Source organism: Typopeltis vanoorti, chromosome 9, assembly GCF_054136105.1.
Source record: "Typopeltis vanoorti isolate ZY-2024b chromosome 9, IOZ_Tvanoo_1.0, whole genome shotgun sequence".
NCBI classification, from domain to species: domain Eukaryota; kingdom Metazoa; phylum Arthropoda; class Arachnida; order Uropygi; family Thelyphonidae; genus Typopeltis; species Typopeltis vanoorti.
In genome coordinates, this window is record NC_143557.1 from 115504900 (window position 1) to 115522957 (window position 18058).

The 18058-nt window shown below is 35.2% G+C and overlaps 1 protein-coding gene across 1 annotated transcript in view; it reads left to right on the forward strand.

Moving 5' to 3' along the window:
- Nucleotides 1-18058, forward strand: part of LOC150103443 (importin-4-like) — a 321740-nt gene that overhangs the window by 85557 nt on the left and 218125 nt on the right. Inside the window, exon 7 of the mRNA XM_090397560.1 lies at nt 16231-16273. Coding sequence (XP_090253686.1) covers nt 16231-16273 — 43 coding nt within the window. The remainder of the gene's footprint in view (nt 1-16230; nt 16274-18058) is intronic.

Sequence of the window (18058 nt, forward strand, 5' to 3'; positions counted from 1 at the left end):
TAGGAGTTACTGAAACAACAAAAAAAAAAAAAAAAAGACAAAAACTGGTGAGATCTTTATGAGCAATAAATACAAAATGTTATATTCAGGCAATGACAATCAAGGAAAAGAAGGAGTATCCATAGTATTCAAAACAATAGAACTAAATGATGATATTACTCTAAATCAATTCTCTTAAGCAAGCTATTTTAAAGGCATTTTACAACTTGTTATTATCTGGCTAAGATCATCCACTAAATACAAATACACATATAATTTCAGTCACATGCAACTATCTAGATTCATTCCTGACATTTCTTTGTTCAACAAAATTTCTTCGGTCTCAAATTACAAATTCTTATCAGAGTTCTCTATGGATTGTCTACATAACTTAATCTAACATTAATTTCTATCTCTTTCAAAACATATAATAAAGATCTTAACATTACCCAGTTCTTTCCAAAGGTCTGTTAACTGCCACGTGTTGTTCAGGTCATCCTTCGATCAGTTGTTTTTGCGCCTGGCTTATGGCTACGTCATCCCTTCTACATTTTTCCGGACTCGAACTTATTACTGCCTTGTCTGAAGGTTGTCTCTGCTCCTTTCTTGAATGGGACTTCCAGCGACTGGCATATTTTCTGCATAGGCCAATGTTTTGCGTACGGCTGGTCGTGGAATCTTGTTCAGCATACTCCAGAAAACTGCCCGCTATCCGACATCATAGGACCCTGGCTCATCCTATCTCCATCCACTGGTCAGGAATCCTCGAGGTGAAGTCAGGAACAAAAAGCCTCACAGTATCGCATGTATTGCCTTATATTCTCTCTCTTCTTTTTCGCACAACCCTTAAATTTTATGCCCTCAAGATGATCCTCAATTTCCTTACTGCCATTAGGTGCTGTTTTCTAGGGAAGTGCACTTGCATCATCTTCCGCATGTGCAGTACCCCGCGGCGTAACGGCCAATTCATGCGTTTCAGACGCAACCTTTGCCTGGTGCTCTTTACTGTCAGGAGATTTACGATGTTTTAGGCAGCTTAATAGGACAAAATTTAACCACTATTTCCTATTAAAAAATCCATAAATCTGATAATTCTCCAGTTTAGTTTACGACTACAAATATTTCTGATACAAATTCATATAATATTACACATTTCCTATACAACAAATCAGAACTTTCTGCTGGTGAGCAGATATTATCTAAGTTGGCTAGAATTCTTATGTTAGATTCTGAATGAATAATTTCTTAAAATTCGTCCATTCAGGATCTAACAACTCCTATTTGTCGATCTGGTACTAATCTAATTCCTCAGCTAGCTCCATTATTCCCTCTGTTATTCATTATCTATGTGGATCACATTATGAAGGAAAGTGGAATTAAACTTGGAGATGTTAATGTCATCACTTTGCTTTATGCAGATGATGTTATTCTTCTAAATAAATCCACTACAAGTATGCAAGATTCTCTGACTAAATTGAATAACTGTTATAATAGATATGGTATGAAGGTCAGCAATAACAAGACAAAGACAATGAAAATAGGCAGAAGTATTGAAAATATCAACTGCATTGTGAATGGACAGCCTATGGAACAAGTGAAACATTTCAGCCACTTAGGCATGATTTTTAGTGAAGATGGTAACTTAAATATGGAAATAGACAACAGAATCAACAAAGCTGGTATGGTAGGAAGTCAACTGAATAAATTCGTATGGAATAAGAGAGAAATTACTCAGAACACTAAATTAGCTGTATACAAGACAGTGTTCAAACCAGTTTTAACTTATGGATCTGAGAGCTGGGTCAGAAGTAAAACACTTGACCAAAGACTAGAGACCGCAGATATGAGAGTCCTGAGAAAGATTAGGGGCATGAACAGATGGCGTCAATGGGAATATCATATTAAAAACAAGGATATTAGGAAAGAACTTGACATTGTCAGCATCCAGGAATGCATTAGCAGAGCTAATCTCAGGTGGTATGGTCACTTAAACAGAATGGCCAAGGAAAAATTAGCAAAACAAGTGTTCTCTGTCAGGTTAGTAGGAAAAAGACCCAGAGGAAGACCATGATATAGGTGAATTGATATACAGTAAAAAGTGCCTTAGAAGATAGAAGATCTGACTATTATCAGATCTTATAGAAATATAAGATCTGATAATAGTCTTAACAAGTAACAGACTGATTTGGAGGAAAATTGTAGGTAGGAAGTTATTAATGATGTGAATTTTTCATGTAGTACTACATGAAATTACATTACTACATTGCTGCCATATACCCTCAAGGGATGTATGGTATCCTTTGAGGGTATTGATGATGATGAGAATGAACTATTATTTTAATGGCTAATATAGTCTACTTTCGTTTAGGAGTGCCCCTTTTTTTTACAATGTCATTGGCTCTCCCAAAATTCTAGAGCATTATTAAAGCGTTATAAACTTAATATATGAAGAATAAAAATAGGAGAAAATTTAGACATCTCTTTTTTGAATGTCGATTTCTGTCTCCTTATTCCAGCGATATGCCTTCATGTGCTGTTAGGCTATTGAAGCGGGGGGGGGGGGTGATAAAGTAGTGTAGGGGAATTATTTGAAAAAACCTAGTTTTTTTTAATATGTGTATAATATTATTAAGGGTGGGTAGAAAGAGTTTTGTGAGGGAGGATCTGAAGATAGAAATTATTTTTTGGGGGAAGAGAGGGATTTAGGGGACTAAGTCAGGGGTGGGAGTCGTTTTGACAACTATCGTCTTGGAGTCGTGACGTAATTTTTATGTTATAGAGTTTCTATCTCTTGGAGATTATGAGAGTCAGCGGATGTTTATTGAGTTTTTTCGTCACATTTTATGACTATCGTTTCCAATATTCTAAGCATTGTTTCGTTATCTTCTATGTCTAATATTATGGCCTTGTTGATTTGCAGGATATGCTTTTGTTCAAGGACATGGACTGCTGTCTCGGTTTTTCCTGTACCTGTTTTTGCGTTTTTTATTGTTTAAATGAGAATGTATCGACTTACTTGCTAGAAAACTTCAGATAACATTTATTCTTTTCAGCAATGCCCCATTAACTTCTCGAATTCATGTTCTGATTTTTTTTTTTTTTTTTGAACTTTTCTGAGGACTTCCCCATGCTTCTCTGGCAGAATCTTTTCCTCAGATTTTACCACTAGGTCTCCAAGGATCGGTATTTGTTTTTACATTTTTCATATTTCTTCCAATATTTGTATGTACATATTTAAGTATATAGTTCACAATCTACAATCTGTTCAACTTTAATTTTCAAACAAACATCCCTTATCAAATTCAGCTTTGTACTTCATTACAGTGGTGCACTATAGTGAACACTACTATAACAAAATGTTGCATTATAGCACACTAGAAATGTTGCAACTAATGTTGTTATTTTAAGCTTGGTTGCAACCAAGTTATTTCTAATTATTAATTTTCTCCTCATACAGAAACCCTTCTTTAGAGGCAAAACATGGAACTATTTTCCAAGCCCGAACCCTTCATAGAAACACCAACAGAAACTCAGAATGAGTTTCTGTTGGTGTTTCTATGAAGCAGAAAGCATCAGAATCAGCAGTCAGTATACTTCTTATTTTACTAATAGTAAAAGCACAAAACTTTCATGATAGTACACTGAATTTCCTCACAAGTGATGTCACTGTCCACATCACAAAATAGACTTTCGCAATAATCCTGTGAGAAGGACTTTTTTTTATAAAAATTTGTTCATATTTTATATTAAAGCTAGAAAGTAAAAGAAAGGAGAAAATTGTAGCTGATCAGTTAACAAAGAAAATGGTGAGAAATAGAACAGAGAAAATGGCAGAAAATCATACATTGATGACATAACATGAAGAATTGGCAGAAACCATATATATAAAAATAAAACAAAAACATGAAAAAAGTACAAATGCAAATAATAATGGGAGACATAAGAAAGATGGGAACTGGAGTAGTGTGAAATTATAAAAATGAAAATCCAAAATTCATGTCACTTACCTGAAATCTTCATAGTGAACTAAATGTATAGTTTTGTACCTCTAAAATCGTGAATAACCTGAAGCTTTAGCTGCTAGTCATCCTTATAAATGGTCAACTCCAATTACAAAGAGGAAGGGAGGGAGTTTGACAACACAGATATTGAACAGTTATCCTGTTAGTCAGCCTAAGAGCATTGGAGAAATGTTTGACACACCAATCAAACATTTTTTCCTAATTGCACTTGTCCATTTGAGAATTGTTCTGTACTGTTAAGATCAATTATAAAGTTGGCCAACTTTGTAATAGTGAACTAAATGTGTAGTTTTGTACCACTAAAATCATGAATAACAAAGTGATCAATTATAAAGTAGGAGGGAGAGTGAGACCAACTGATTGATGCTTTTTTTTGTTGTTGTTTTTTTTCCTTTATACCAAAATACCAAAAATAGTTTTTAACTTTTTTTGGTATTTTTTATTAATTTTCTCCTCATACAGAAACCCTTCTTTAGAGGCAAAACACGGAACTATTTTCCAAGCACCAACCATGTCATGAAACCATAGAAACACCAACAAAAAATCAGAATAAGAAGTAGAAAGCATCAGAATCAGCAGTCAATATACTACTTTTCTTGATATTACATTCAACAGGAAAAATCTGCTTAGAAAAATGTCTCCCTTCATCTAAGAAGATTTTTAAAGGGTGTTATAGGATCTTCGTAGTCCATAAAGAAGCTCTGTTCAGGAGATATGCTTCAAAGTGAACTATGTCGTGGGTATCAAATATTCAGTAAGCCTCTACATTTCAAACCATTTGCACCAATGTGGCACTGATGATCTTGAAAACAAACCATGCAAGAGAAAAAACACCTAAATGTCCTAATTGTGATGGACACCATCCAGCCTGAGTATGCCAAAGTTGGAAGGATGAAAAGGAAATCCAAAAAATAAAAACAGCAGTACTCACTTATCAGTATGCAAAGGAGCAGTATACCACAAAAATGGCAGCAACATCTGATAAACCCTGTTACACTAAAGCTGTAAAGAAAGTGTCAACAGGGATCCAAACCTGTCAAAGTGAACTATCTCATCTTCCCAGTATTAATACCATTCTCTCACAGTTACATTATCCCTGAAAGATATTACTTGCTCACCATTTTCTTAGAGCAAATCAAGGAGACATATTGATGTGGATTCATTCCTCAGGACATGTAAATACATGAAAATCCTCTAATAAAAAAAGGTAATGGAACAGGCACATTCAGAAGGTTAAAGATCTACCTCAAGATCCCTTAATAAATGAACCATCATCAGATGGCATGGATTGTGTCTAGTGCTCTAAAGGAGAATACAATTTGACAATGTCTTGGTTATTTTACCTGATGAAAAGTAAATGATGGATACTGGCTGTCCTTCATTCTCTAAAAAGAAAACATCCAAGGCTAATGAAAACAAAACTACTAAACACAGAATGCTAGATGATATCACCAGAAAGAAATCATGAAACATTCCTTCAATGGAATTGTCATAGATTCTCTCAAAACATCGATGACATCAAGATCCTCTTGGAGAAGCGTAAACTGATATGCTTCCTGCCTGCAGAAAACGCCTAAAGCTGAGAGACAATTGGTATTATAAAATACTTCCATCATTTTTAAGAACAGGACAGTGGATGAGCCTGCTTGTGGAGGAATTGCTGGAAAGGGTTATAGTTGAACATTCTTATGGGCAACTATATCTCTTTCCAGCAAATCTCGCAATCTGAATGTAGAAGCAGTTGTTATCCAACCTCAGTTGGAACTATAATAACAATATGATTCATCTACATTCCTCCTGTTGCAGTTCTCTCTCAGTATAACCTTGATGATGTCATACTACAATTGCCAACCCCCTTACTTTTAATGGGGGATTTAAATGGATGCAACACTGTGGGGTAATGCTGGAATAAACATCAGACCAAGAGTTATTGAGCATATGCTTGACAACAGTAACCTCTCCCTTTTAAACACAGGAAGCAACACTTTTATATATACTTACCTGAACATTCACTACCATAAACTTAACTATTTGCTCACCTTCCCCCCCCCCCCCCCCCCCGCCTCTTCAAATGGGAAACTGAAGAGAAGTTATTGGAAATTATATCCACTTTTCTGCATGGATAACCATGTGCACCTCACAGATATCATGATGGAAAATTACCACAACGAGTGGCCTACCTTTTCATCATTAGCAGAACTTGATTCTGCAATGGTCAGCACAAAGTAGAACAAAGAGCTAGAGGATTGACTTGCTGCTAATCTTAGGAAATACGATACATTGCAAAGAATGTGAGCATGCATTTAACAGCAGTGTTAAAACAGCCAATCACAATCACTTTCTGACCGTAAGAATCCATCTACAAACACAAAAGATGTCAGCATCCAGTATCCTAGAATAAACTACAGCATGCTAAAATATAAATTAAGTACTATATTCTGGGAACAGATATGATCTGAAACCAATGTTGACAGTGCTTACTGCAAATTTTAATATTGCAATATTAAAATATTAAATATTGAATACAACACACAACTGTCATACTCCAGAGAAACAGGTGCAAACTCAAAGCCATGAATAATGCAATATGAAACAATGTATAAAACTTAGAGATAAGATGTATAAAAAACACAAAAAATATCCCCACAATGTAAATACTATTAGAATACCAAGTAAGCCAAAAATTGAAAGAAGGAAAAAATGAGTATTACTGTAGTGAATCTTTGAAATGTGAAGATAGTGTCAAAACACAATGGAAATTCATAAATAATATACTGGGCAAAAATATCCGAGAACCAACACTACCAAGACTTAGTAATGAAGACAGCAATCATAGATTTAAACAGTGAAAGAATGTTAGCGGACAGATTTAATAATTACTTTGTAACCACCAATAAAAATCTTGTAAATATTCCTAATACTCCACCATAAATTACAGACTTAAAAGAAATGAGAGTTCATTTTACTTTTTTCCTTCTTGTGAGAATGAAATTAAAAATATTATAATGAAACTTAAAAAGTCTTCTGCTCTGGGCCATGATAGTATTAATGTCAGCATTGTGCAGGAGTCAGGAATATGTGATAGCTCCTTTGAGTATCTTCAATCTACTGCTGATGACTGGTGTTTCCAACAGAATTTATGAAGGCTGGTAATGCAAAAAAAAAGGATGCAAAAATGATCTTAAAGAACTACAGGCCAATCTCCCTACTCCCAGTTTTCTCCAAAATATCAGCGAAATTAGTAAAAAAAAAAAAAAAAAAAAAAAGATTACTAACTTTTCAAATGGAAAAAAACTTCTTTTCTAAGAACCAGTATGGGTTTAGACACAAACTACACACTCCAGAAAGCTTTTGACACAGTATCCCATGATATTTTATTAAAAAAAAACTGGAGAATATAGGAATTAGAGGTTGTGCACATGAGTGGTTTAAGAGAAAGGATATTATTAATATTAATCCTACCATGGAGATGATCTCTGTTTCTAACAATTAATTTTTTAATTCCGAGTGTACCTATATATGCACAAGATTCACTCCGATTGGTGCAATGACCTCTTTTTTACTATTTCTTTCAGAATCCAAATAAATCACGACTCAAGACCAAAATACAAAATAAACATATTTAATATAACAAAAACAATTTATATACACTTCAAACAAATATTACATAACTAACTACATATTAAAAAATAAACTTACACTTAAGACTAGACTAAACACTTTGTTTTCACAATGACAAAATGTTCATAGCCAGTTTCTTTCTCTGTCAAGGCCCTTTTCCGAAGATATCACTTTATTCTTCATTTTCGTGTGTGAGGTAGATGAGAAACTTTTTAATTTCTGTTTTCATAATGTAAAATTAGGAGTACAAGATATATGCAATCGTAAGTTATATTCGAGTAAATACAGTATTATACAAAAAATATATCATAGATTTCATACAAATTAAATCATGATTTTTTGGCAAAAGTTAAACATTTCCAAAGAATATAGTTAAGGAATTAACGTACAGTGCTTACAGAAAACTATGCGGATAGACATTTCAGTATGGAACATGTCCACCCTGAACTGCAATGCAGCTCTTATAACGTCATACCATTCTTAGCACCAAGTGATTCAGGAGTTTTTGAGAGGAACTGGCCCACCGGTCTTCAAAGCAAGGATAAGGCCTTCTTTGTTTTCTTGAGGGGAATTTCGAGCAGCAATGCATCTCCCTATTGCTTCCCAAACGTGTTCTATGTGGTTGAGCTCTGGGGAGCATGCTGGCCATTCAATTTGATTAATATCCTCAGTCTCCAGAAGTATATCCACTGCTCGTGTACAATGTGGTGTGGCATTGTCATCCATAAAAATTAATTCTTTGCATACAACACCACAGAACAATTGGACATGATGTTGAAGGACTTCGTTACAATATCATTCACCAGTCATAGTCCCTTTTTCCAGATTTCTGGTTATAACAGAAATGCTGTTGTAGAGTGGTGAGGGTGGCCTCATAGTTTTTAATTGTCAGTTATACAAATTACCACAAGTTGATTCATCTGAATTTGCAGTTGTAAGCCAACCAAATATTAACCCTTTCTGACCTGAATTTTTTTTTTCCAAGTCAAAAATATTTTTCTTTCTATTTATTTTGTCTTTAGGTCTAAAAAAGCAATGGTATCAAATATTTTTCTGAAAAATACATTTTCATTTTTCAAAAAATGAAAATGTATTTTTTGCAATGATTCATTGAAAATTTCATTTTCAATGAATCATTTCAGAATTGGAATTATTCGCCACGTAATATGGGCTATGTAGGCCAAGAAAGTTAGTGATTCCAATTGGAATCACTAAGGCAGAAAGAAATTTGAATTCGAGAATCATATTAGTAAGACAACTAGTGAAGCACATTGGATTGTTGGTCTAATGAAAAGAAGCTTTACTTAGAGGAGGAAGAAAGGTATGATACCCTTATACAGGTTTCTGACCTACTACTGACTCATAACTTTTCTGATTTAATCTTACAACATACTTTATCTGTATATTTTCAGTTCTTTTTTAATACTCATTAGAATCTGGGTGACCAAAGCTTGAAACCATACTCTGAGACTGGTATGACTGCTCTTCTCTTCATAAAACTTCTCTTGCTGACTTCATGTCCTATTCATAATTTTGTGGGTTACAGTACATTCCATTTTTCTTCATTTGGCAAACCTTGTATTGCTTAAGTATCCCAAGATATAAGATCTTTCACAATACATGCTTTAATTATACTTGTCTGATTTAATCCCCCCAGTGAACCTTATCCGTATACTTTTGAATAATAACATAAAACAGATTAAACATACATACGTATGTTTATTAGTATAAAATTTTTGCCTAGTATCAATAGTATCTTCAGTATTACTTACAAATTAAACAACAAGAACAGAAACCAGTATATTCAACAATGATATGTGCAAACTGCACATACATGGTGTAGAATATCATGGTCTAATAATATTAAGGTTCTAGTAAAAATAACTTTAACATGATTCAGTAATAAATAAAAATAAATATATACTGTATATATAATTAAATTTAAGTTAATTCTGGAATTTGTGAAGAACTATTTCCCATAAGAGAGAAAATTAAGTCCATCATTTCTATTTTTATTTGGTTGATGTAGCAAGGTCTCATAACTCTTTGTATAAACATTTCAAGAGATTATTAATTTTATGGAGAACCTTAATTTTCTTCCAAAGAACTTGGTGTTTGGTGGTGATGGTTTGCTCTACAAGTTCTGATTGCTCTTGCTCGTGAAACTTAACATAGTCTAAATGTTCATGATGCGTGGCTGCAGATTTACCTGTTTGGCCAAAATACAAATTCCAGAATTAATTTAAATTGAATTATATATATATATATACACACACACACACACACACATTTATTTATTATTAAATTTTAATAATTTAAAATCAAGTTATTTTTACTAGAACCTTAATATAATTAGACCACAATACTCAACATCATGTACGTGCAGTTCGTGTATGTCACTGTTGAATATATCAGTTTCTGTTCTTGTTTAATTTGAAAGTCAAGCTGAAGATGTCCTTGATACTAGAGCAAAAATTTTATGCTAATAAAAATACATACTTAAATTAAATCAGTTTTTCTTGATTATTAATTACTATGTCTTCTGTTCCTATGCGTCAAGATACTTTTTGATTCTTTTTATGTCCATTAGAAATCAAGGCAACCAGATTTGCTTTCCATATTTCAATGGGGCAAGAGCAACCTTATCAATTTCCAAGTTATCAAAACAGCAGTCCTGCCTTATTTTGCACAAAGACTGCATTTCACTTCCCCTAATCTTTCATGATAGAGAGATCAACATGTAAAATCAGATCTATTCTAGAGTTGACTTTTTACACCTTCACAGTAGCTTGGTCTGGATGGATGGGATTTAATGAAATTTGGTACTTTGGATCTCTATTGAAAATCTGTACTTGTTTTAATTAGACCATTTATTGTGTCAGAAATAATAGTTGCTGGATTAATATCAGCCCTTAAAGAATAAAGACATTGTGGGAGGTCTGCATCATGCAAAAAAGATCATCAAACTGTGCTTTACAAACCTATTTTCAGTTTCCACATCCACTACACTCTCAGGCAATGTATGCCACTCATCAACTACTCTCCATGCAAAGAATCTGTTTCCCATTTCCTTGCTCACACACTCTTCATACAACTTCCAGAGATGGCCTCCTGTTCTGACCATCTTCTCTACTCTGAAAAATTTCCTCCACATTAATCTGGTAACAATCCCTCACCAATTTATACATCTCAATCATATCCCTTCTTCAGTTCACAAGGTTCTGCAAATTACATTCCCTCAGTCTGTCTTCATATCCAACATTCCATAGATCTGACACTGCCTTGTCAGATCTATGGAATAATTCAGACAAACAATGAATATTTTCTGGACCCTCTCTGCACTCTCCTCTTGACAGATTAGATCTCTGCACTGCAGTTAGTATGCAATCTGATCAAAACCTTATACAAGTGAGCTATAAGATCTTTGCTTCTGCATGTCAAGGTTCTCATCATTTCCATAATCTGTTATGTTATCACCCTTTTAGCAGTGTGGCCCATAAACTCCAAGTCTCTGTTCTACCAGGGCCACTAATGGGCAGGAATGCACAATATACAGCCCCTCCCTGCCAAGCTAACCCCACTTTCCCAGTTTCCACAAAATGGGTTCTGGCACACTATCAAGCATTCCTTCTGTAGAAGGATACCTTCCCAGTTGGAGGAAATGCCAACTAGATGATTTTTATTGCTTGTGAAACACCACAGCCTGCTTATTGGTGCCTTAAGTGGTGAAAGCTATGTTTGGCCTCCAGAGCTGAAGTTTCAGTCTTTGTCCCTCCCTCTTCTCAGTGCAGTGTGTGATGCCATTCAATGGCATGCCAAACATAGAGACCCAGAACCTCCATTTCAGAGTTGCATCAGTTAAAATGGTTGTACTGCATGCTAGCTACCAGATATGAGTAAAAAAAAATCTATCAGTAATAAGTCAGTTTCCTTCCTGCTCAGCAGCCTCATAATTGCACTGCCATATACTCTGTCAGGTCATGCCTGGTCACAGTCTAAGTAGTAGTATGTGGGAGACACTGTTGAGGCCATGGAATGGCAAGGACACTTGTCACTCTCTGTATGGGTGTCATATTCATGATTATCTGTTCCCACTGCATGTCCTCACTCTTTCCCTCTAACAGTAAATCAAAAATGAAGCAGACAAACAATGATGGCAACACTGCAATCAAAATAAATCTTCCTCGATAACTGGTTCATCCAAACAGACCAAACCAAGCATAATATTCCAACTAGATAATCTCTACCAAAAAAAAAACTTGCATGTCAACTTTACAAACATTTATGACATAAATTCTAGCAGAGATCTGAATTGCAACTACGTCAACAACAGTTCACTTTCAGTTGCCCAAATTATACTCTTCATTCGTTTCACCACAAGGGGGCACCTATGCCTTTGTGAGATCTGACATTGCTTTCCAGAGAATACCAAATTTAAAATCTCCTACTTTTGACTTCCTCTGGCTTAAGGCTTCCTTGTTCTGCTTAGTAACATTCATCTGGTGCATTTACCAGTCTCCATGCTCTGAAAACCACTCAGACCTCTTCACCTTTCTCTCCATGAAGCTCTAACATCTTGAATCCAGCTATCCATACAGTGAAATCATTTTCTTACATGACCTAAACGTCCAGAATACCAACTAGCTCCCCTTCTCCAACACTACCAAACAAGCTGGATGCAATAAAGTTTTTGCTATAAGCAATGATCTAATGCAAATTATATATCTACCTATCCAAATTCCCAATAATACCCTTAATCTTTTTTAACTAGTATTTCTTCCAGATATACTGTAGAGGTGACCTCTCCTCTTGGCAATTCTGATTACAATTTTTTGCAAGTTTCTACTCTCACAGAATGCCCCCTCCCCTGACCACACCCAACCATGCATCCTTTAGCACTTTTATACTTTTATAAAAGTACCAAGTGGGATGACCACTTGGTACTTTTATAAATGGAAGAGTAATAGATTTCTATCACTCTTCCTTTCCATGACATCACTATTGCTTCTACTTTACTGATCCAGATAGCTGTACTGAGCGAGACGAGTCACAGCAAGCATTTACATTGGCATGAAGGCCCTCATTCTATCCAAAATTCTTGTCCATTTTTTAAGCATTGGTTCGAACAGAGGATGTATGAAGCAGTTGAAGAAAAAACTCAGCTTATAGCAGGTGACTTTTATCAGGAACCCTGGCTTCATACTTCGCCTATGCTGAGGTATGTAATAAATGTAAAACAACTATCAGCGAATCTAAATCCAATTTCATAAAGACCAATAGCAGAAAACTTACCTCTTAGTCTCTTGCAAAAGCCATCAGACACACCTCCTGCTCGCCTGTGCTTCCACCTATCTCTCTTATCTCCGAGTGTCACCACTGTTACATCGCCCAAGGATAAAGCAGATCTCCTGGCATTACTCTTTTCCTGACGAAATGTAGGAAGAATTAAATTCTGTTTTAATCCTTTCTGAGTGCTGTATACAATCCATTAAGCCTCCAACATGATGTCCTCACAGCACTTAAGCCTCTACACACGAAAAAACTCTTTTCCTCTAACTCCTACATAAATGATGAGGAAAAATTACCTCTTTCCATTCAAGCAACTAAGCACTTGTGTTTCCTGTGTTCAGCAAAAAGTCATAAGAAGAATATTAAATAACCTGGTCACCAAAAAAAAAGTCCTGGTTCCAGTGGCATCTCTCCTATTATACTGAAATGTTGTGCTCCAGAACTAATGCCTGTCCTCTGTTATCTCTTCGATCTTCTATACTGAGTTGCCACTTATTCCAACAGCTAGAAGTAAGCATATGTCTAATCCATTCCATAAAAGGGATATAAAAGCCAACTACTGACCAATTGCCATCACCTCAATCCTCTTCAAAATAATGAAGAAACTTATCAGTAGTCAATTTCTTCACTACCTAGAAGCTCACCATTTAATCAACAAATTCTATGAATTCTACTAATCCAAATCCACAGTTGATCTCTTAGCCTACATCATTCACCACTGGATGCATACCATGGAAAAGTTTGGAAAAATGTGTGCTATCACCCTTGGCATTTCCAGGACTTTTTTTTTGGTGACCAGGTTATTTAATATTCTTCTTATGACTTTTTGCGGAACACAGGAAACACAAGTGCTTAGTTGCTTTCTTATACATAAATGACACGCTCTGAATCACCACCAACCATATCCACATCTTTGTCAATGATAAAGCGAGCATGGATGTTTGTAATTGTCTGTGAAAATACTAGTGGTGGCGAGTGGTAGATGGCATTGGTGTAGTTGCAGTTCGTTGTATTTGATGGATTGAGTAGTGGAGATAGAGTAGGTGCTCTCCCTTGATGAGTCTTTGGATTCCTTGGAGGTGGCCACATAATAATAATAACACGTTCCATTCACCCTTGACAAACCATGTAGCTAGACATCCTAAACATGAAGATCATCCACATGGTACCACTGCTTGAAATGCTGATCTACATACTATCCTTCAGTGGGGTAAGGATAACTTGGTCAGACAGGATCATATTTCTCTCTCCTTTGACATTTACCTCCAGCCTCTCCTGGCACAAACACATCACTAGCTTCCTCTTTTTCACTCAAGAAGCTATTTTACATCCACCCAACTACTAACCCCATATAAATTCCAAATCTGTCCATCTTTAGAATATTGTTCACATTATTTAAATTAAGGGGATATTAAATCCCACATTGTTTTAAAACTGAATAAGAAACTCAAAGATCGGAATCAAAGAGTTATTAACTCTTTAAGAGTTATTAATATAAGTAGTTATTTAAATAATTGTTCACATATTTGGGATGGTATACCTAAACCTTGAAAAAAAATTTGATACTGACCAGAAGAAAACAGTTTGGCTCATAGATAACTCTTTCCTCACAGGCTTACTTAAACCTCTGTCTCCCAAAAGCAAAATTTCGGTTATGTGCTTCCACAGGTATTTCCATGGTCATTGCTCCAGTAAAGTGGCAAACACCATTTCTCCATTTACGGTTCGGCCTGTTGAAACAAGAGCAGTAGCTGCCTGACATCTCTTTTTGGGTACAACTGCAAGCACATTGAACTTGTTTCTCCTCTTCCTCAACCTGCACCTTGCATATGAGACTGATGTGCTATAATGCTAAGGCCATAACATCTGTTCTGCTCCTTGTAGTTCTCCCCAACTTTGCATCATCTGCCAACAGCAGCATATCTTAAGTTTAAGTCTGTCCCAGCATCATTAACATATGAATTGAACAATAAGGGCCTCTGTGGCACTCCACTAGTGACCTTTGCCCTTGGGGATAATACTACTCTCCTATACACAACCCTCTGATATCTTTCTTACAGCTAGTGAGCTATTCAACTCCCCAGTCCCTTTCATTTCAATTTAGTTGCCATCTTGTTGGATGGCAGGCTATCAAAGCCTTCAAAAATCCAAGTATTATACCACTATATGTGCATCTTCCTTGTTCAGTGAATTTGTATTACTTAAGTAGTTTCTAAAATATGACCTTTCCTTAACAAACCCAATCTAACCATCATAGAGAATACTGCTATTATTAACCCATTTCTAAATCTTAGTTTTCACCGACCTCTGTAACATAATGCCTCAACCACAACCCCCAGGCATACAGATTGGCCTATAAATTGTAGGCTGTCTTATTTCCTCTTCCCCCCTCTCATGTGGAACAATTTTATCCTCTTTCCATCCTTTTAGGGACTTCTCCTGTTTTGCTGCAAGACACATTAAAGAAAGGTGTTTCAGGGGTGCCATTAATTTCCAGTGCCTTCAAAACACACATGGGGGGGAGTCATTTTTTCCTTCTATAATTCTAAATTTATTATTTTTCCCTCTTGAGTGTGTTTGGGGGGAGGGAGTGATTGACCTTAATGCAAAGTCACCTTTCTGTCCAAAATTCTGATATTTTATGGCCCTAAATCCAGGTTGCTGATAATTTTTGCATCCTCCAGGTCCATGATGTCTTAGAACCTTAAAACCTACTCTCCACTTCAGCCATTTACAATTTCACTCTATGCCCTGATTGTTCATGACAGTGTTGCCATTGTAGGATGAAGAATTTGAATTATTTAGAAATGCCACTTCTGTGTGAGACCATCTAACCTCACCTCGCATTCATTTGAATGCAAGGTGAAACAACTAATTTCAGAGAAATGTTTCTTGCATTATTCATGATAATGGAACCCTGATCTTTTCCATCCATATAATGTATGTCATATCATCTTTTCAACTACAGTATAGAGGCACTCCCAGTGATCTTAAAACCAAGTAACTTGCTTTTTATAAGCCTAATTTTGGTAATTCCAGAGCAGTTCACTCTATAGCTTGCTAATTGCATGAGCTCCCCAGTTGTTTATCTGTTTTGTAAGAGGAGAAAAACTTGTTGCCCCTTGGATAGGCCTATGCAGGAATCAAAATGAAGCTTTACTATTCAGGGTTTGCATTGCAGCTGATTACACTGTAGAGGAGCTGTTTACATTTATTTTATAAAGTTAAATATTTTAATTGTTTTAATGTTCATAGACTTACTTGAACAAGTTTTTTTTTTTTTTTTTTTTTTTTTTTTTTTTTTTTTTTTTTTTTTTAGAGCCATGACAAATTTAGTTAGCAGTATTGGCACCGAAGAAATGGTAAGAAACATTTACGTACTATTAAAATGGTCAAAATTGTACTTTCATTATATTTTAAAAAATTTCTTTTTTTTTTTTTTCCCTTAAAGTTTACTGTTGTAAATTTAAAATATTTTCATTTCACATAATAAGTTAATTTTTATAAACTATTAAAGGAATGAGATATACTGTGTTGTCAGTTTTGTTTCCTCTTGGTTAACAATGCACACACAAAAAAAAACAACTCTGAAAGTTTTCTAATTGTTAACAGAATATGTGTGCATAGAAAAAGTGTAATTAGCATATTTTTGACTTGAATGACAGCCATAATCCTTTTGGGAAGGAGTCTCTCCATAATTTCACAGTAATAAGGATTAGTATCTTTGCTGTGCTTCTTCAGAACAGCTCAAGAGGATTGAGTTTAGACCCATTAGACATTCCGTTTAGTTTTATAAAACATTTGTGGCATTAATATTATCATTATTAGTGCTTGGGTACCTCCATAGAATCTTAACTCATCATGGGAGACCCAAACTATCAGCATAATATCTATCATACCTCTCCTATCTATATCCTATCATATGCGAAACTATTAACAGACAAAGCACTCACAACTAACTTAGGCAACCCACTCCATTGATTCAACATTCTTCAAGAGAAAAATCTAGCCCTCATGCCCTTGCTAACCACACTCTTACCCAACTTCCAGGGATGAAGTCCCCACTAGCCAAGTAAAACATTTTCCCTGTATCAATCCTATAAAATCCTTTAAGTGGCTTAAATATTTCTCTCATATCCCCTCCCTTTTCCCCCTATAAACCAACTTTTGCAATCCACAAACCCTCGGTCTATTCTCATAAGGTGTATTCTACAGACCACTCGCTATCTTGGTTACTTGCCTCTGGATCCTCTCAGCCACTTTCTCATCCCCAAGAAACTCAAGTGACCGACCTGAGCACATTAATCATCATAAGTGTTATCTACAAACTATCTTAATTCTAACTTGCCTTGTGGTGGAGCATGATTATGCTGGTATATGACAAGACCGTTTTCAGAATTATCACAGTAATTTTCCAGAATGGCAATGTAGAATTCCAAAAAAAAAAAATCTGATAATTTTAATTTGAATGACATGAAGGAGACTTATATCATATAATACCTTTTGCTTCTTTCAGTCTTCATTATAAGAGCGACAAGTAAGCAATTCTCTGAGCATTCTTCAAATCTGCCGTGATCATCAAGTAATGTGCTAATTGCTCTACACCTCATTTTTAATTATTAAATATTACCACAGTTTATATGCACCTTTATATTGATCGATAAATCCTTGCATTGTGTTCAAAGATTTATGGCCAGTTCCATGTTAGATTGCAGCTTAATTTTAATAGAGATAATGTGATATTAACATATTTTTTGAGTTCCTTTGACTTTTTTGTGTAATATTCCTCAGTTTACTATATAATTTAATGGGAATATTACCATTATTCTTTCATCTTTTCGAACACATTTCCTGGTTGACTTGAAGGATCTATTCATCAAAAAAGGCAATTTTCAATGCTACTCATCCACTGAACTATCAATGTAAACTTTTTCAATGAATTCTTTGCACTGTTCATTGAGTTTTCTTTTTTTTTTCCCCTTATGGAATATTGTTTTAAAGTTTTCCTTAAAATAACCTAATTTGCAGATAAGGTAAGTAGGCAGTCATCTAAGCTATTCATAATTATTTTACTGCATTTAAAACATTATTCTGTAATGTGTACATACTACTTAATTGCATGGTTTGTCATTCATCCTGTGAAACAC